The sequence below is a fragment of the Dermacentor andersoni genome, chromosome 8 (genome assembly GCF_023375885.2).
Source record: "Dermacentor andersoni chromosome 8, qqDerAnde1_hic_scaffold, whole genome shotgun sequence".
Classification (NCBI taxonomy): domain Eukaryota; kingdom Metazoa; phylum Arthropoda; class Arachnida; order Ixodida; family Ixodidae; genus Dermacentor; species Dermacentor andersoni.
In genome coordinates, this window is record NC_092821.1 from 11,776,661 (window position 1) to 11,797,752 (window position 21,092).

A 21,092-nucleotide genomic window follows, 5' to 3' on the forward strand; every position below is an offset into this window, starting at 1 on the left:
TACCTCTTCCTGTAATAGGAGGAACACTTCTGGTGTCGAGAGGGCGTTGCGGAAGCCCAATATGGTTGCCGGGAACAAGCCCCTGTCTTAAATTAAATTTTGAAGCCTAGTGTATGTGACCCGTTCGAAGAGCTATTCCCCCGCAAGACGTCGTTAAATGGGTATGAACGCCTGCAGGAATAGTTTCTTTGAAAGTTTTAGCATTGTGATATTTTTTTCAGTTTTCCAATCTTCCGGGATCTCTCCCTCAAACCAACAGCATTCATTAAATTGACTTGTGATAGTTCCTATGGCTTTATCATTAAGGTTTCTAACCATAGCGTTTGTAATCTCATCGGCTCGAGGGGTTTATTCTTCTTGGCCTCCTTGGCTGCCGCAACAAGCTCTTCGGTGGATATTGGGATCATGCTCAGAGCATTTTCAGCACAAGCAGCAATGGAATTAAATTGACTTTATTCAACGTGCGAATGTCCCAGCAGATTCATAAGCTGAAGCACCAACACATTGCAAGATAACTATCTAGTGGGCTCCTGGATGAACTGCTGCATCTATTGTAGCGTTCCTAGTTAAAGGACACAATAGACGGAAAGTATTGCTATGGAACTGGCGTCCATCTTGTCTACCATTTTATTCTCGCTTCCTTCTTCTCTTCCCCTGAACCCAGACTCATGCGCTTCTTCATCTTCTATTCCAAGGCTCATACCGCTTCACCTTTCCAGGTTTCTTTTGCTAACCCCTCCTGGGGTAATACTTGAAAACGTTTCCAATGGAAGCACATTCAACTGAGCCACGTTCGCCAATGTACCACATAGTCTTCAATATTCCTTTCTGAGTGGCTGTCTTTGACACAGAGTAAGGACCATAAAATTTGGCACTAGATTCTCTTACTCCTTTCCTAACTAGAATGGGGTCGGTGACATGAATGTCTGGAATATCTGAGCAATGTCTCTTGTCACATTATTTTTTCATTCGTTTACGGTACCTCTCCTCCTGCGATTTCTGTTTCCTCTCCTCGACGATCTTGAGATTTTCTAACAGCCCCAGTTCACGGTCCGCCTGAAGAATAGGGGTTTATCCTGAAGAAGCGAACTGCGGGCTGCATCCCAAGCCATTGGTGTAGGAGCGATTGTGATGTCTTACAGCTGCTTCTAAAGAGTATTTCCAACCACCAGGGAAACTATCGTACATCCTGATGTATTGTTTCACATCTCGTATAGCACGCTCTGCAAGCCCATTCGCTGCGGGATGGTATGGCGCACAGAATTGGATTGATATATTGTGGTCTTGAGCCCATCTTGCTAGCTTTTCACTCTTGAATGGTGGACCGTTGTCGCATACAATCGTCCTGCTTGTCCTAAACATACCCCGTTCGAGAGGGGCGATGACACTATTCGCATCTTCTTTTCCTGCCCGTGCCGCGACCATCCTAGTGCATTCATCTATGGCCAGAAGAAAACTTGCGTTTTTCGGACTCCTTCTCGTTTCTTATTTAGCTCGGCGAAATCCAGGTGTATAACTTCAAAAGGCACGTTCGAGTGGCAAGGTATTATCATGGCGTCCGTAGGCTGCTTATATTTCACTTTGTTGACTTGACAAATGTGGCACGAACGAATCTATTGACGTCTTCTTTCATGTGAGGCCACGTAAAGCTCTTGACTAGCTTGTTGTAGGTGCGCCAAAATCCGTCGTGTCCTCCAGATTCTGGGCTATCGTGGTACAAATAAAGCACCCTGGAAACCAGCGTTGGCGGGACTTGATAACGACCTTCCATAAAAATCAATTGTTCAGTGCCTTCCCACAATTTAATTTCATTGATTTCTTCCAATTGTTCGTTGTTGGCCTGTATCATCAGTCTAGACAATGCATCTGCATCAGTCAAAAGGGGTTCAGGTCTGTGGGAGATGGTGAAACCGAACTGCTGCAAATAGTTTACCCATCTGGCGATACGTCCCTCATATTCAAGAGATGAGTGAGGCCCTGGTGATCGGTGAACAAAGTAAACTTCGCACCTTCTAGGTACGTACGGAAGTACTGAATTGCTTTAAGGACTGCAAGAGCTTCCTTTTCAGTAGTGAGATAGCTGACTTCAGGTGGCTTGAGGGTGTAGCTGTAGTAACCTACTACGTGTCGCTTTTCTCAGCCGGATGCTTCTGGACATTTCTGGTACAAGACTGCACCTGTCCCATAGTGTGAGGCGTCAGTATTCAGTTCAAAGGGAAAGTGAAATCTGCTATGCGTAGAATAGGGTCAGCAGAGATTCTGTGCACCAGATCACGGTAGACTCTCTCACATTCCTCATCCCACTCAAATGGAACTTCTTTCTGCGTTAGGCGCGTGAGGCATCTTGTTTGGATGGCAAAGTCTTTTATGAATGGTCTGAAATGTCCTGCTAATCCCAAAGACACACGCAATGAGTCTACGTCATATGGTTTTACCAGTTGGGATATCCTCTCGACGGACTCTTGTTTCGTGCTTTTGGTAGTCCCATCAAAGACTCTTCCAAGAAACACAACTTTTCTTTGAAAGAACGCACTTTTCTTAAAATTTACCTTGAGGTGTGCCAAGCTCAAGGCATTTAATACCTGGGACAGGTGTTCCTGATGCTCCGCCTCTGTTTTGGAGAAGACGATAAGATCGTCTATGTACACGTTACAAAAGACCCCTAGGAAAGGCTTCAGGACTTCGTTCATAATCTTCTGGAACCATGCTGGTGAGTTTTTCTTGCCGAAAGGAAGCCGGTTATACTCGTACAGGTCGAAGGGCGTGATAAAAGCACTGTACATCTTTGTTTCTTCGGTTAGCGGGATCTGCCAGAAACCTTTGCACAAGTCGATACGTGAAAAACATCGGCAACCACCTGTCTCATCTATAATCGTGTCTATCTTCGGCATGGGAAATGGTATAAGTTCTGTCTGTCGGTTGAGAACCCTGTAATCTGTGCACAGTCTGAAAGTTCCATCTTCTTTCGGCGCAATAGTTATGGGAGAGGCGAAGGGTGACATCGGAGGCCGGATTATATTGGCGTCTAGCATCTCCTGCAATTCCTTCTTCAACCATATCTTGCGCTCTCTTGACATGCTATAAGGTGATTTTCGGATGACTGTCTTGTCGGTTAGTTCGAAAGGCACCTTGTGTGACGTCATCGCTGGTGGATAGCTTCCTATGCATACCAGTTCAGGATAGGTCGTTCCATTATCCTCATACAAAGGCTCATACCGCTTCATGTATAATGCATCCCGCTTATTCTCAAACAAGCTACAAACCATGTCACATCCCCCTCTATTACTGACCCCAGACTACGCCTCCTAGTCCACAAAAACGACCACCATCTATATACATGTGGCCTAAATCCTCCGCGCGCTGTGACCATCGTGGGATGACCAAAAAAGACAGGTGATTCCACACAGGCTTCGTTAACACCATAACACCTGACGCTACTTAACATTATAAGCGAAACCGTGGTTCCAGTGAACCCAACAAATAATGAATATTACCTACTTCTTGCCATTAGCTAACCGCTTCCCCTGCCATAACTGTGATGAACCCGTGGACGCCACGCACTTCCTGTAGACTTTCCTGGATTCCACAAGACGTCGTCAAACCGCCTATGAGAAAGTCTGCATTGACAAAAATGGTGATGAACATCACCTCGTACAGCACGCTCCTCTGTAATATTTTGCTTTGGGCTCCATCCTGTGTACAGTTCTGTGTGGCGATATTTTTACCTCATCCACTCACAGAACGTAAGGCCATCCTTTCAATAAAGACCGTATTTATTGTTCCACTTCATGCCGTTGCAAGTCTTTGTCTCTCATTTTTATTCATTAGCAGATAAGTGTAAACTTGTGTGAAAAACGCAAACTAAAAACATTTATAGCTTCTCATGTAACATTAATCGAAATGTACGGAAAACATTGTTCTGCGTAGTGTACTTTCACCCCGCTCTCTCCTGACCCACGGGAATGCAAGTATGCTTTCAGCCGGGGTAATAAACGAACAGTACCGTTACAAAGTGAAGCACCACACGTTCCACACGCGTTCCGCACACTTGAAACAACAAGACAGAAAACTCAAGCCAAGCACCCGTATATAACGCCTGCGCACCACACAAAAAGCCAGAACCACAGCCCGCAGGGTACGTTGCACGCATGACCTGAATATTTTGCTTGTTGTTGTGTCCGTGATGAGTTCGGGTTTCGGTCTTCGAATGCGGACGGGTGCCGCCGCATAGTGGCAGTGTTCAGAACTACGTGTGAACGTTCCCCCCTGTGCCGATGGGTGAAGCCACATCCCTGGCAAGCCCTGGTATGGGACAATCATGTGGACAGTGTGTTCGCGCCAAATGATGTAGTGTAGTCGCCATCTCACCGACAAGCCTACGTTCTTTATGTGTACTATGTGAGGAATAAAGTAATTCCCAGTACATAACACTTGTAACGGCATAACTTGATCAGGTGCGTTAAACGTGGCCGTGTTGTTGTGAGCCATTCCCGTTTAGACACGAGTATAGCAAAACGGGTAGGGAACACCTCATGCTAAATGACTCAGGCCTGAAGAACACGGTTCCGGTTGCGTCAGCCACCTGCCCATCGTCTCCATATGTTTCTGCATGCTTCAACTTGCACTCGTGATTCGTAATCAAACGCAACGCCCACTACTCGGAAGTTTTCACCGGCATTTTCGGCCACAATTTAAAATATTCATGTGTTTTGTGAAGTATTGTGCAATAATATCATGCATACGTCGCTGGATGGCGATTCCTGACAAGCTCAGATCTTGAAAGTCCAACTTGACCTCCGGCCATAGTTCCTTGCAGGCCATCATAAGCCACTCCATTATGACTTGACATGAGTTAACTGGCGCTCTGAACGTCTGATAAACAGCTATATGCGGAAGGACGCCCTGGTAGCCGATTCATGTGCAACATTTGCTTCTGTAAATGTCAAAGGTAATTCGTTCTTGTCTGAGATTGTTGTCGGAATTAATTTTTTCAGAAATTCCTCCTCGCCCGGGGAGAAGTTTTCTTCAACTGCGAAGGTTTGTTTCTGAGAAACCCATGCGGGTTTTCTTTGTACCTTCATGCTATAAAGTAGGTGGATGTCAAATATTCACTTTCATTAATTTCAGCCACCCAAGGGGTTTCACAGAAAAGATTTTCCATAGGTAAATAGTCAGTTCTAGGTAGTGCGTAAGGCACCCGAAGCATGCTAATTGCATTAAATATCAGGTATTCAGGCAATCTCAGGCTCGATGCAGACATAGGAAAAGAGGGAAGAAACACATGTTCTTCGGTAGTGGAAACGAACAAATAACCTCTGTTGAAAATATGACATACACATATGGCCTCGTGCATAACCGCTGGCTATGTTGTGAGTTTGTATCTTCTGCGGAAGCTGAACAGGACGACGTTAATTGGGTGTCGATGACGATGAAGACGCACTCTCTGCGAAGGTGTAGGACGGAAACCGGGTGCTTCGATTAGAAAAAAACTCAATGGTCCTTGCCATATATAGTAGCGTGACTGGTGGAGGTGCCGGGTAAACTGTTCAATGGACTGCGACCAACAGGAAGCTCCCAACTTCGATCGCGACACCTTGGGCGCTGCCATTCGGCGCCGCGGGTGACAGCTAGGGCTGCCACTACAGCTGGACCCTCTCTCACTAAAGTGTAGAACCATGCCGACCAATTCAGCGGCTAGCCAGAATGGAGAGACAACCTCTGCGCCTGTTCCATGGATTTTGAACACGCCGCAAGCCCCAAAGTTTTTTTACGGTGACGCTTTCGAAGATCCGGAAGACTGCCTGGGGAACTACAAGCGAGTTGGCCGCGTCAATGGAATGGACGATCACCGGAAGCTCCGGTTTGTCTACTTCTCCCTCAAGGACCTTGGCGAGCATCTCGTTTAAAAACCGAATATTGCGTGGCCAGCTGCGCGATACCTATGGAAGTTCAGACCAGAAGGAGCAAGCAGAGCGTGCTCTCAGTTCCAGGAATCAGAGACCAAAAGTGAGTGTCGCCATGTTCGTTGACAACATGTCGTGGCTGTTCCGTAGAGCTGATCCGGGAATAACAAGAAAGTACGCTTGCATATGCAGGGCGTGAAAGAGCAGTAGTTCGCAGGTCCACTGCTCAATCTACTAGGTACTGGAGCCTAATTCATCTACGACGTAACAGCGATGGAGCGTATACTACGGCAGTGGTCGTCCTAGTACAAGTGGCCAAGCAACCTTGGATCTCGGGGTCGATGGCAACCCGTGAATGAACGACCCTAAGGGAGCTCGTGCGCCCTACTGTAGGTGAGAAGCTGCAACAAGTTCATGCAGTATCTCGTCAATCCCACGTTACTGTTTGAAGTGATATGGTTTGTGAAGCGGTCAGGCTGCTGGTATAACCGCTGGTCGCGCTGCCAACCACAGTGCTCTCTCCATGCGCCAAAGCTTCAAGAGCTCCCATTCGGGAAGTCGGCTACCCGTCCTGTTCATCCACGCAACATACGACGCTGTACTTCACAAGCACTCTGCCTTCCGCAAGCCCAAGTCGAAATTTGCAGAAATCCAGTGTGTGGCGCACTCCAGACAATTGGTCATTATGCTGCCATTGTGGTGAAGCCTGTAAACCATTCGGAGAGTGCCCATACCTCCAGATGGGCCTTCCCGGTTTTCGCCCAGACGCATGTAAACCAGTCATCCAACTCGGAGTCGCTCACTGGATGGTGAGCGTCCCCGAGCTATTGCCGAGTAATTGGCCAGCCACAAGCCTGCGACCCTCCCGTAGCGCCAGTTCCGCTTTCCGTCTCGTCGACATCCTATGTCATCTGGCCAGCACTTGCCGTTCGCTCATACCTGGCAAAGTGAAAGGCCATTGCTCACTTTAGAAAATATTGGGAATGCAATATGCTCTACGCTTGCTGAGCTTTCTGCAGACGTCGAGAGCGACACCATGGTTGTAAGTACAATTGACGTAAACGCTCAGCTCTCAACAACATCGAAACAGCGAATCTTATGCATATTCAGCGACTGTTTTGTATCCACGTCAAAAGTAACAGAGACCCCCTCGCGAAGCACCGTATGATAACGGGCCTGACCAAACATCCCGTGCCTTAGGACGCCTACCGAGTGCCACATAACGAACAAGAGACGATTCCTCGTCAAATGAAGCAAATGCTCGACGACGACGTAATTCAACCCTCAACCAGCCCATGGGCGTCCCGCGCTATACTTGTGAAGAAGGACGGCACTCTTCCGTTTTATGTTTATTACTTCCCGCGAAAACAAGGTGACGAAAAAGGACGTCTAGCCTGTTTACCACATAGATGACTCTCTAGACCGTCTTCGACATGTCCGATAATTCTGTAGTGCACTACTACGTGCCGCAATGGTCCGGTCAAAAAAGACGACGAGGACATGTCCGGCACGCTGTCGGAGCGCGAGCAGTGCAGTCGGTGGAATCAGGCTTCAGCCTGGTTGAGCGGGCTCCGCTAAAAATATAATTTGTGGAACCGAGGCACCAGTGTCTGCCTGGTTTTTCTTCGCCTACACTTCTCCTCAATGGATTCACACAGCGGATACTCGCAGATAGAAGTTCATGAACGACGTCGCGGCAACTCCTGACGGCTTGTACGAATTTAAGGTGCTGCCCTTCAGATTATGTTCAGCTTCAACGACCTTTCAAAGAATGATGGACACCGCGCTATTAAGTGGTAATCATGTCTCGTCTATTTGGATGAAGTGGTTGTTTTGTTCGCTTGAATTTGAGCAACGCTTCCAGCCACTTCAGCCCGTATTCTTTGTAATTAATTGTGCAGGCCTACCAATAAAACTTTAGAAGTGCCATTCAGGTTATAAGGAAGTGAAATTCCTCGGCGACCATGTTAGTAGTGAACGTGTTTGGGCACACCCGGATAAGGCTATGGTTGCCGCATTTCCACCATCAGTCAACAAACGTGACTTGCGCCGATTTTTGGGCCTCTGCTCATGCTAGAGACGCTTTGTGGACAATTTTTTCAAGATCGTCGAACCTCTGACTTGTTTAACAAAGGAAGCTATCACGTTTTTTTCTTTTTTCAAGACTGGAGCAGCGGGACGCTTTCTCCGAGCTCCGGCGGTTTCTCCAGACACAGCCCTTACTTGGACACTGATAAATGTTCCGACACTAAAATGCACATTGACGCTAGCGACATCGGCCTTGGTGCAGTCCTCGTGCAGTGGCAAGATGCTGTTTAATGGGCTATCGCTTGCGCTAGCCGTAACAAACTTTCTATAGAAACGAACTACTCATCACTGGAAAGAAATGCTTAGCTGTCATCTTGGCGATAGCTATGTTCCCGCCACCTTTACGCCGCTGTCCGTTCAGAGTTGTTACCGACCATCATGCCATTTGTTAGCTAGCAAACCTCAAGGACCCTTCAGGACGTGTCGTCCGATGGAACCTTCGTCTTCAAAAATTTGATGAAACAGTAGTTTACAAATCTGGCCGGGGTAGACTGATGCTTACCGTGTTTCGCGGGCTCCACTTGAAACGTGTCAAGTGATACAATGACGACAGTCGTTTCCTCTGGTCTCTCAAAATGTCTGACTTGGCTCAACAACAACGACACGATTTACAACTCGGGCAACTTATCGACTCTCTTGAAGGCCGCAGCTCACGTCCCCGACGGGCATTCGCGCGTTCACTATCTCGTTATGTCTCCGCAGCGATTGGTTGTGCAAAAAAGTACCCATCAGTGACTGGACATATCCTTGTCATTCCGTCTACTCTGCATGCCAATATTCTGTCCACTTGCCACGATGAGCCCTCTTTAAGCCATTTGGAATGCGCGCGTACCTTGGCCCGAATTCGCAACATTTCTAGTGGTCTAAGCTGGCCCAGAAAGTCAAGCATTACGTGAAAATGTGCCGTCTCTGCCAACATCGAAAGGCTCCATATTAGTACCCAGCCGGTTTCTTGAAGCATGTTACACCAACACAACTATTTGAAGTGATCGGCATGCGCTCGCTCAGGCCCTTCACTAAGTGTTTTTCTGGCAACCGCTAGATCGTGGCTGTGACTGATCATGTAACGCGATACTGCGAACTAGAAGCCTTCAGCGAGCCACTACCAGTGACGTCGCGCACTTTTTCATCCACAACATCGTCCTCCGGCATGGTGCAGCAGCACTAAGTATAACATATAGTGATACAGATTTCACAGCACAGGTGATGTAATACACGGCAAGATGATGCATTTGTAGAGCAGAAATGACGGCTGGAGTCAAACTTGGTTTCCCACTTCGACGAAGACGCCCAGACGGAAATCCACACCGACGCAAGTAGCATAGGCCTGGGTTCCGTGGTACTTCAAAGGAATGATGGAGTTCAAAGCGTAATAGCTTACGCTAGGCACTCACTGTCAAAAGCGGAAGCGAATTATTCTACGACAGAGAAAGAGTGCCTTGCGATCATTTGCGCTATGGCGAAATCTAGATCTTACATATACGGCAGGAACATAAAAGTGGTAAGCGTCCCCCATGCCTTGTGTTGGGTGGCAAACTTAAAGGATCCTTCAGGTCGCCCAGCACGGTGAAGTCTCAGACTTCCGGAATTCAACATCAACATGGTGTATAAGTCCGAGAGGAAGCATTATGACGCCGACTGCATCTCACGCGCCCCTATTGACCTGCCAGAGCAAGACGAACTGAATGACGACACCTTCCTAGGAACAATAACAGCATACAACTTCGCCGAGCAGCAGCGAGGAGACCGGGGTTTACGAAGCATTTTGGAGTACATAGGAGGCAAGACCGACGTTGTCCCTTGAGTATCTCGGCGTGGACGGTCATCATTTGTTTGCACAACGACATCCTCGTAAGAAATAACTTCTTCTCAGCTCGCACAAACTACATTCTCGTTGTGCCCGCAGCACTCCGGCCGGAAGTACTCCACGCCCTGCACGAAGATCAGACCGCCGGGCCCCTGGGGTTTTTTCATTACGTTAGCGAGAATACAAGTACTGAAGGCCGCGCCTGACCGCCGAAGTCACCCGTTGCGTAAATACATCCCGTGACTGCCAGCGACGCAAGACACCACGCACAAGGCCAACGGGACTTCTACAGCCGATTGAACCTCCTTGACGACCGTTCCCGCAAATATAAATGAATTTGTCGCGACCATTTCCGATGTCAACATTCGGAAACAATTTCATCATTGTGGCGATGAACCACTTCACTCGCTTAGCTCAAAAGAAAGCTGTGTCGAAAGAGACTGCAGCAGAAATGGCGAAATTCTTCCCCGAGAATACCCTGCTGTGACATGGTGCCCCACAAATCCTCATCACCGACAGAGGAGCGGCTTCTACAGCAGAACTCACCCAATTCATTCTGCAGCAGAGCTATACAAGTCACCGAAGGATCACTGCCTACCACACGCCGACGAATGTGCTAACAAAACGTCTGGACAAGACGCTCACCGACACGCTAGCAATTTATGTCGGCGTTGAGCACAAGACGTGGGATGTTGTCTTCCCTTACGTAAGCGGGATTTACCTAAAAACGGAGATCCCGCTGTTCAAGCTAGTTTACGACAAGAGCCCGACGACGACTCTCGACGCCATGCTGCCGCGTGTCATGAACGAAGAGAATGTAGACATCGCCGTCTATACCCGGCGCGCCGAATACGCCCGACTGCTCGCACGCCTGCGGATCAAAAACCAGCAGCGGACCGACAGCCGGCACTACAACCTTCGACGCCGCTACGTCGAGTACCAGCCCGGCGATCGTGTTTGGCCCTGGACTCGGATACGCCGACGAAGACTTAGCAAGAAAATTTTGCGGAGCTATTTCGGACTTTCCAAGGTCATCGGATGTATTGGCACACTGGACTAAGAGGTAATGGCAGACGGCATTTCGCAATCAGAGCGGCGCCGTTCACGACCTGAAGTCACCAATGCGGTGAGCTTTAGCATTTTTACGCCCACAGACGAACTTAGTAACTTCGTTTCTTTGTTGTTCTTTCTTTATTATACATGGTTTTGTTTTCACTTTCGTATGTGTCTGAAGCTTCGGCACGATACTTTTTAAGAGAGCGTTATTGACACGTGCGCTTTTTATTCTTTTCTCGGGGGCTGCATTTCGGCCACTAACAACTCAGTTATCTCTGAGCGCAAGACGCTTAGGTGCTTTGAGTATAGTAAATTTAGGGAGTTGTGAAGCTTGTGGGGCAAGTCTGGGGCCCTATAACGTAAAACTATTCCAATATGTTTCTATTCCAATCTCCTGACGTCAAATTAGCGTAACCACCGACGCAAGCACCGGGCGGTCACCCGCAGGGTTGTCTGAACACACCAATAAAACGCTCTCCTCGTTCATAGGAGTGTGTGTGAGTGGTTTTAAAGGAGAATAGGAAGAGATGAGTACAGCGCCGTTACTGCCTCTCGTGCGAGGGCACCTCCACGGCGCTGTACGGGTGAGGGGAGAGGGGTAAAAAGTGTAGCGAAGAAAACAGAGTATAGAGTTGAGAAAGCCCAGCGGTAAGGAACGTCATGAAGGCGCGGCGGCTACAGCCGCTCGTACAGTTCGGCGCCGTCCAAGAATTCGAGCAGCGCCGCGAAGGCGCGCACGGTCACTGATGAATGCGCCTCCGGGAAGAGAAGTGCCTCGGTGCTGTCGCACGGCAGGCTCACTTTTGTTTGCTTGAAAAACGAATAACATTGCCTACGCTGAGCGGCTTGTCGTATCTAATTGGCTGACAAGAGGCGAGGAGAACGCTCAAGTGGAGAGGGATTCGATGGGGCAGAGCCAGTGCACTGAAAATCGATAACCAGATAAAGAGGGTGGTGCCGGCGTCTGCGATTGGTCGGCTTTCCCTTACATAGCTTGCGGTGGCTGGTCGAAAATCGCGGCGGCATGCGACGGAAGCTTAAGAATGACGCTAAAAGGGACACTCAGCAAAGAAGAGTTGGAAGAATGAGGTGGTAAACGTGCCGAAAGTGCTCGAAAACGTTACACGGCCACGCAAGAAGTTTTATTATGCGCAAATACACCCATGCTCTCCGGCAGGTGCGAGTAGCCAGCGCCTGAGCGATCGGCGGCAGCCATCTTTTATTCCTTTAGGAACGGGGCAGCCTGCGGCTATTCAGAAGAAAATTCAGTTTTGTTCGGCATATTAATGCATCTTTAATGCGTACACGTCACTTTGACGTGGTGAGTTTTCGCGGTTTTGTGACGTCGCGTGACAGGCAAGTGAAGTGGGTGCAGCCCGAAAACTTTAGACCAATAGCCGGAGACTAATGGCGAAAAGCCGTCGAATCAAAAGTAACTGTTTTTCTTTTTTCTGTCAAATCATGCATGACAAGTGTGTACGCATCATATCAGATGAGGACGTATCGCGGTTTTCGTGACGTCGTGTGACAGACAGGTGAAGTGGGGGTGGTCGAAAAAAGTTTTTGACCAATAGTGGAGAATTGGAAGAATAGCAGAATAGCAGAATTGGAAGAAAAAAAGATTGGAATAGTTCTACGTTATAGCGCCCCTGGACTACTGCGAAGGGGCTTATAACATAAACAAATTAATAGTATTAGTGGTAAAGCACGACGGTACATGACCAACAGCATTTTCGTGTCGGATGGGACATTAAATTGAGAACATGATAAAAGGTCGTTGACGGCAATGAGCTCTCCTTCCCCGTGAGTATCTTTGCGATCGGTACAGAATAGACGAAAATTGGGCAGATCGGACAGTATCTCTGAGTAACTGATGTCGGAGCTCCATCACGTTTCCGTTAGTACAAGTAGATTACTACCTGATCATGTGACAAGGTTGGACATAGTAGTGCACATCGTCGTTTGCCGAATGGATGGATGGATGGATGGATGGATGGATGAATGGATGGATGGATGTTATGAGCGTCCCCTTTGGAACGGGGCGCTCGGTTGCCCAATCAAGCTCTTTATTATACTGCCTGATGTCCTACCTTCGTTAAAAAAGAAAAAAAGAAAAAAAAAAAACACTATGAACACCCACAACCAAAATTTCTGACCCCCTATTCCGAACTTTGCTTTTGTGCGCCTCCGTTTTTTGTCGTTACCCTACTTTTCTTTCACCAATCTTCCAATCGCCTCTTACCATTCTCTATTGTGGACGTGTTTACTTTTCCACTGCTCTCGTTGAACCAAAACGCTTCAAGGAGTTCAGTGGTGCCTAAATCGACCGCTGGGTAGACGTATTCACATTCTAATAACATATGCTCTATCGTTTCCCAGGCTTTACGGCAGCAAGCATATGCTTCTTCTTCCTTCTTATATCTCGCTTTATAGGTGCGTGTTCTAAGGCATCCCGATCTCGATTCGAAAAATAATGAGCTTCCCTTTGAGTTACCATAAAGTGTTTCTTTCCTGACTTTGTTTTTTTCTTTTTAAGTAGTTACTCATGGCAGGTTTCTTTTCCACTACCGCCACCCATGAGATTATTTCAGCCTCTTTGACTTTCCGCTAGACATTCTTTGTTGCTGTGTTGCTCACTCTACAGGCCGCATACTTGCGGGTAAGCTATTTTCCTCCACTGTGAACCATTGTTTTTCCTGTAGAGATGCTTTAACACTTTCCCAACCCATTTACTTTCTTCAATGTTCCTCAGTCTTTCTTCATAATTAATTTTACTGTGAGCTTCCCTCACTTCAAAACTAGTCCAGCCAATATCACCCTGCACAGCTTCATTTGTAGACTTCCCGTGGCCGCCAGTGCGAGGCGTCCCACTGACCTTTGCTTCTCATCGAGTCCTGATTCTACCCCTGATTTCAAGTAAACAACCGCATTTCCAAATGTAAGTCCTGGAAGCATTACATCTTTCCACGTACCCCGGAGCACCTCGTACCTATTGTACGTTTATTGTGTCCCCATAGCGCTCTGCGCCTTATTATGGCTACGGATCTCTTCTATTTTACTGTTATTGACTTTTTTTCTGTTTACATATATCTATTGCCTTCGTTTATCCGTATACCAAGGTCTTTATATTTTTTTACCCGAGGTATTTCCAGGCCCGGCATTGCCACTGTCTGTTCACTGCTTTCATTGAATACCATAACACCTGATTTTCTAACATTAAATTTCAAACCTAAATTCTCGCCTTCCTGTCCACAGATATTAGCCAGGCGTTTCCGATCACTTTGCTTGTTGTCCGCATGAAATAAACCGGGAAGCTGCTGCTCTACTACTATACCCGGCTGTTCTGATCGGAGGTTAAACCCGATATTACTTCCTTCCAACGCCCTCTCCATCCTCACCATGTACATCACAAACAGTAGTGGGGATAAAGGGCACCCCTGCCTCAGTCCCTTGTTTATATCAACTTTCTCCTCGCTCCTCATCCCTTCCCATTTGACGTAAACGGTATTTTCTAGCTAAATCTCTCTCAAAAGCTTTGGACGATCGTCATCTAAGCCTTCCCTTTCCAGAATATTCCACAAAATGTTGCGGTCTACGTTGCCATACGCTCCTGTAATGTTTAAAAGGCCACATATAACTGTCTGCTTTCTACTCTTGATATTTCAATACACTGAGTGTGAACAAAAACGTTGTCATCCAAACGCCTACCTATATTCTTAAGCCATTCTGAAGTTCTCCCAAAATGCCATTATTCTCTTGCTTGCAGCTTTAATTCGATTGCCTGCATTGCTCGCCTGCATATTACCGATGTTATGGTCAACGGTCTATACGAGTGAATTCTATGTTTCTCCCCCTTACCTTTATAAATTAAATCCATTCTGCTTTTTCGCCAACTGTGTGGTATTCGTCTATCTTCAAAATTTTTTTCCACTGCTTTCACCAGAGCTTCCATACTTTTTTATCCTAATTCATTAATCAGCCTAACTGGAACCTCGTCTAGCCTTGTGGCTCTGTGCTTACGAATTTTCTCTTCTGCTTTCTTCCAGTTGAGATTTGTCAGCACCAGCTCCTTTACCATCTGGTTCTCCTTCATGGTGTTTGTTTCTTCCTACGAGAACCTCTTCATTACATTGGAGAGAATCAGCTGTTACTTTTTGGACGTAATTTATTGCCGCTTTCCCTTTCAGTTTGTTTCCATCTTCGTCTAGGATATGTTGTTGTATTGTTGTTGACTTCCTGCCTAATAATTTTATGTGCCTCAAAAATATTCGAGGTTCGGCCTTGTTTTCATCACGTATTTCTAACAACCAATGCTCACTTTCATTTTTTACGTTTGCTTGCACCAGTATTTAAACTATAAAATTTTTCTGTCTGTATATTAACAATTTAATGGCTACATCATCCTGCGGCAACATAGCCTTCTTTGTCTGCTTGTACTCTCGGAATGCATTCTGTCGTTCGGCGATCGCTTCTCGTATCTCCCTGTTCCACCAGCTTTTCGGTTTCTTTTTTTCTTTTCCAACGAACATGTTTCTCTTTCCATATTTCTGTCGTTATTACACTTAGAAGCTCGCTATATTTCCACTCTTCCCTTGACCATTTGCCAAGTTCTTCCTCAACTATAGTGACTATATTTGTTATTTTACAGCGTGCAAATGTGGACTATTCATTTTGCACTCCTTGCTCTCTTTCCCAACTACAAATCCAACTTTCGAAATGATGCGTTTATGGTCACTCCCTATGCTGCTATGCACTTTCTCGTCAATGACCATTTCTCTCAACTTATCATGAATTCCTTCTGTCATCAAACACTATTCAATGGTCGATTGCCGGTTTTCCTCTTGCCATGTCATCTGCCCTAAACACGTAGGCCCTGTACTCACGGTAACAAGGTTATGGTGCTCACAAAGGTCTAGCATTGACTACCCGTTGTTGTCCGTATAGAGATCTAAATCCTGTATGTGGGCATTGATGTCACCTAATAGGATAATTTCAGCATCATTCCCGAAACCCGTCATATTAGCACTTGTGCATTCCACTAACTTTTTATTTTTCTCTGTGCAACTATTTCCGGTCCACAAATACGTAACGACCAGCCAAGTTTTTTTTCCCCACGCATTGTATCTGATAACCAAAGATGCTCTTCACATTTTGAATTTACGCTTTTCCATTTGACTCCCTGATGGATGAGCATTCCAACTCCCACTCCCTTTCTTTACGACTTAGTTCTGTTCCACCCTTCCCAAACATAGTTCTCAATCACTCGCTGCTCTTCCGATTTTCTAAGGTACGTTTCTGCAACCGCATACAACCATCTTGTTCTCTATTTAACTGCTCCTCAAGCTTTGCCCACTTCCTTTCTTCTGCAGCCCTGCATGTTTATGTAGCCTATTGCATGGCGAGTTCTCTTTCTTGTTTTCCTCTTTTTTCTGTTATTGACAGCGATGCTATTTTGAGATTCCCTTAGGGGACCTTCTTGATTACTACCTACTCTGGTCTTCTGAGCGCCCGTGGGCCCCCTAAAAAAGCAACAGTGCGACCAGCAAGTTGCCACTCCACTTTTCGCGAAAGCCTGTAATTCAACTGGATCCCGTCTTGTTCAAAACCACCACACCTTCTCACCACCCTGTTGACTTCGACAACCTCGAAAGCTTTCTCTCGGCACATTTTCCATATCGCCTCATTAGCAGTCACTAAGGCTCTTTGTACGTGACTGTCATGTACAGGCCCCTCCGGCACTGTGCACACCATGATCTACACCTAAAGGGATAGTTCGGGCAAGTCGTCCACCCCTTCGCCAAGCACTGGGCTAGTCCTGTCCCTTTCCTGTTTAGGACGTCATTTAGCCTACCTGCTACTGTGACATGGTTGCGCACGTGGGTATTTTCCGCGAGCTTTGCTTTTGCTCGCTCCATGACAGAGCCCAGTGTCCGCCCTGCAAATGTCCCTACAGCCACTCATTTATCGCCTCTCACCCTCTCCACAATTCCTTGTGAGCACCTAGCCAGGTTTTAGCCGCCGGCGATAATCACCATTTCGCTGTCTCCTACCTCTCCTTGCTTGCGTTGTCCTTTACCGCGTCATTAACACTCGAAAAGAGGCACTGACCCCCGCGATCCTGTTTTTCGTGCGTGGCACTTTCATGGTAGGTGCCGCTTTTTCCAGCTACCTCTTCCCCACGTTGCACGCATTCCATTTGCTTTGCTGACGGTCCATCTCCTGTCACATTGGGGGACTCCGTTCCATTATAACGATTATTCTCGATCACAATGGCGGCCCTGTTCAGCTTTTCCTCGCCTGCTTGAGGTCTTTTTTCCACTACATTCCGCGCATTACGCTCCCTATTTAGTTCATTTTCGAACTCTTCAACCTCTCTGGCAAGCTCCTCCTGGAAAGCCTCCATTTTCTTCAGCCTAGCATCGACTTCACAGTGTGTGCCGATTGACTCGATTCCCTCTCCATTCTCAGCCGTCCCCTCGTCTGGCTTAAAGGACCCCCCGAACACTTCACGCTTTCCCGGCTTTTCTGCCAAGTATTGCACGGCTTCTTTTAGTGGAAATACTATAGTACTATAATACTATAATAATGCAGAGCACGTGCCCTCTAGCAAAAACCGATACACACAGGATCTAAATCATTAAAATGTCGCAATGTCATTCCCACGAATGTTTTAAAAACAATCAATGCTTAAGCATCAATGAAATTAATGCAAAGCATAGACTTACCGTATGACACGTTTTCGCACGTGTTCAATCACGCGGCCACGTTCTTACTTGCCTACCAAAGCAATATTCCCGACACCAGAGCACGCACAGTAAAACTAGTAATAGCTATTAGTCTTGCCACCCCCAAGCTACTATTTAAAGGCTATAAAGACTTAACGTCCCACCCGGTTGCACGTTTCGAAGCACGAGGCGCGAATGGACGCTCTGACTATGCGGCAAAACCAAATGCACACGAAACACACCCGCGCACACGAAAAAGAGAGAGAAAAACAATAACTACCCAATTATTAATTCAAGTCTAAAAAAATCTGCACATGAATAACAGAAGCAAGCTCAAAGCATGCGCAAAAGCTTATGATTTCGTCACCGCCGCAGAGCCCTGAAAAGCACGTCCATTCGCCACAAAATCTCACGCCACTCTCCGGCGCGGCATGCAGCGCCGCACGTCGGATCGGACGCCGAATCGTACCGTATGTCTACTGCTTTCCGCGCAGTTTTGTTTATTGTTTCTTGGTTTAGATGCAGGTAATTACCAGCAGATCTGAGATAGAAACCACAGTGCGCTTCCAAGGTACTTCGGTTTGTCTAATTTCGTTTGCGTTTGTTAGCAGTCGGTGCACGGTGATGTGCCATGAGAACTCCTCGACTATAATTTATAAATAGCAACATGTACAGGAAAGTCAATATTTAAATAGTTAAGAAGTGATTTTTGCTAATTAAGTGAATCATGCATTTAGACATCTCCTGCAAGTAACGTCGGTCGCATGGTTTCATTCAGCTCCAGGACTACAATTACGCTGTTGGCCACAAACAATTTTTAAAAAGATGAGTTCGGGAGGAACTTTTTTTTACTATTTGTTATCATGCGAGGTAAATCTTAATTTTAAATATGAGTGCTTCTGATGACGGACAGCTGCAAATTAGGCGATGTTGCTTCGCAATACTTCCCCAAGAGGATTTGCTAAGAACCTTAGCTTAGCGCAGCGGAACTGACATTTCGTTATGGCGACTAGTTCTTTTAGTGCAGTCCTAATCCATGACACATTGTTATTAGTAGAATAAACTTAGCTTCGACGTCAGTCATATTTTCAAAAGCTATAACTTTTCTTGTAAAGAGCGATCTTCGACGCCTCATTCACACGTGTAGTGATAGCAATCAATTCTTCGTTGACCGCGGGGTAATGTTCTCGATCTTAGAGGCGGATTTCGGTATAGGCCTATTTTGGCCATCAGTGCCTCACCAGAGTGCAGAGTCGCAGAGCCATGGAACATTCAGATTGCCTTTAGCTCAGCTCATACAGTGTTTATTAGAAAACATGTTCGACATTATATTAGATTTGTCGCTCAAAATCAGGCTGACTCGACACCTTTTATAAATGGTACTGCAGAAAGCTTGTGCCGCATAAAAAAATCACTCTTTCTAGTGCACTCATGGCAAAAGGCACAAAGGGGAGAATAAGAAGGAAGGGAGTCAACCGAGGCGCCCGATTTTATTAATCATGTCACGCGAAGCCAACAAAGACACCAAGGAAAGTATAGGGGAAATTACTTGTACTTGCTAAATGAATTAAAGAAAATTATAATTTAGTGGCAATGAAAGTGGATGAAAAAACAACTAGCCGCAGGTGGGGAACGATAGCGCGTCTTCGAATTACGCGTGCGATGCTTGTGCATTACGTGTGCGAAAGGAATAAGTGTTTTGTGAGATCGTGATAACAAGCTCACCCGAAAGGCGAAGATGGGCCCCAGGCTTGCGTACACGACCTCTGGATCACCAGAAGAAGCATTCATCACAGCGCTCAAGTTAAGGCCTGTGCTCAAGTAGTCGAAGAGATGTGCCGAGCCATCGGTAGCAAAACCGAAGAAGCCGGTGACAAGACCGGCGATGCACGACAGCACCGCCCGGCCGGATGTCCAGCGCAGCAGAAGAAATGCAATAGCGTACTGTGACGTCATGCCACGGGCCACCAGTACCCAGTCAATCTGTGAGGTGGTGATGGATAGTGTGTAACAGGGGTAGAAAAGACATGTATATGCAATTTAGCGTTCTATATTTATCAATTCAGAGATTTATGCATATGTTTGTGGGCATGTATCGTGCAGGTATAACTAATACCGATGAGAGACTGCAAGTGGCCGTTTATCTGTCCCAGTCCAGACGCCTCTTCGCTTCAGTTCCCTGAACCACCTCTTTGAGGAGGCTATCTAACAGAGAGGCAATTGGCTGTTGCAGAAAGTCCTCCTTGCTCACTCGTTGTACTTGCTCTTGCAACCTTGTTACCAGGCGGTGCTCACACGAATTAATGAGGACTGAGCCCAGGCAGTTCGCAGCTATGCGCCGCTTGGCCACATTTTATTGAGGTCAACTATAATTTGAAATCCACTTTTTCGAATGTGCATAATACACACAGCATACGAATTCATTATTTAAAAACGTTTTGTGCGCAAACAAACAGGGACAAAGAAGAGGAGCAACACAAGGACGAGCACTTTCTAACAACTGAAACAGTTGTTAGAAAGTGCTCGTCCTTGTGTTGCTCCTCTTCTTTGTCCCTGTTTGTTTGCGCACAAAACGTTTTTAAATAATGAATCTCTTCCAACTAGGCCGACTCGCAGTTATGCTTCAGCATACGAATTTGCAGAAAAAAATTTTTTCAGGAAACTTGAGACGCACGTAAACAGGCATCTCATTTGTGAATTTAAGACTTGGTGCGAAGCATTCGGGCTCGCTAAGAACACTGTTCAAAAGTGTTCGACTGTAGTGAGGGCCTCCCGACTTTTGTCGGCGAATTCCTATGCTAGCAGAAACCCCGTCAAAGAAGAAAGGACATATTAACTTCAAATTTAGCTCATAAAAGGCGATCCAGCGTGCTATAGGTTCCAACTACCTGCTCTCGACCCTCAGTAAATCATTTGAGCACTGATTGGCAAGGAGCCTGGCAAACCAAGTACTTGTAACGTCAGTGCAAGGCAGGCTTTCTGCAACAGATCATTACCTCTGCGCTAGAAAGCCTTCTCAAAGAGGTAAACTGCAAGGAACACAAAGAAAAAGGCATCTGGGCTCGACCAGAAAACAGCCAGTTGTGCCAGATGTGCACCACCTGCAGCAGCACCTCAAAAGGACGGCCACTGAGGCGGTCCTCTCGTGTCGTTCTTAGCGCAGGAGCAGATGAATCGTATGTGCCCAGTCGTGTACCACAAAACGCTCGCAGGTGCTGCCTGCGAAAGGAAAGCTTGCAACCCTTTTCGTTACTTGTAGTATAGGGGTGCCTTATATCATTCCTCTGTCGAGTGGCAGATGCCGTATCGACAAAACCGTGTGCTACATTAATGACAGATAAAAAAGACGTCATCGCGAGAAGGCACGAGCATTGGCGGAACCCTTTACATCGCAGACGACAGTAAGCAGTACCAGTGCCTTATGTTTATGTCACAGCACACGTGTTCCGTAAAATTACAACGATGAAAAACGCACATTGACACTTGGAGGCTACGGAATCAAAACAGAGTCCG

General features: G+C 46.7%; 1 protein-coding gene across 3 annotated transcripts in view; it reads right to left on the reverse strand.

Annotated features, from left to right (window-relative positions):
- LOC126526600 (uncharacterized transporter YutK-like) overlaps positions 1-19,946 on the reverse strand; it is a 169,893-nt gene extending 149,947 nt beyond the window's left edge. For all 3 annotated transcript variants that reach the window (XM_055068335.2, XM_055068336.2, XM_055068334.2), the window contains exon 1: positions 19,305-19,946. In XM_055068335.2, the coding sequence (XP_054924310.1) occupies positions 19,305-19,535 (231 nt within the window). In that variant the 5' untranslated portion in view covers positions 19,536-19,946. The remainder of the gene's footprint in view (positions 1-19,304) is intronic.
- Between the last annotated feature and the right edge of the window lie 1,146 nt (positions 19,947-21,092).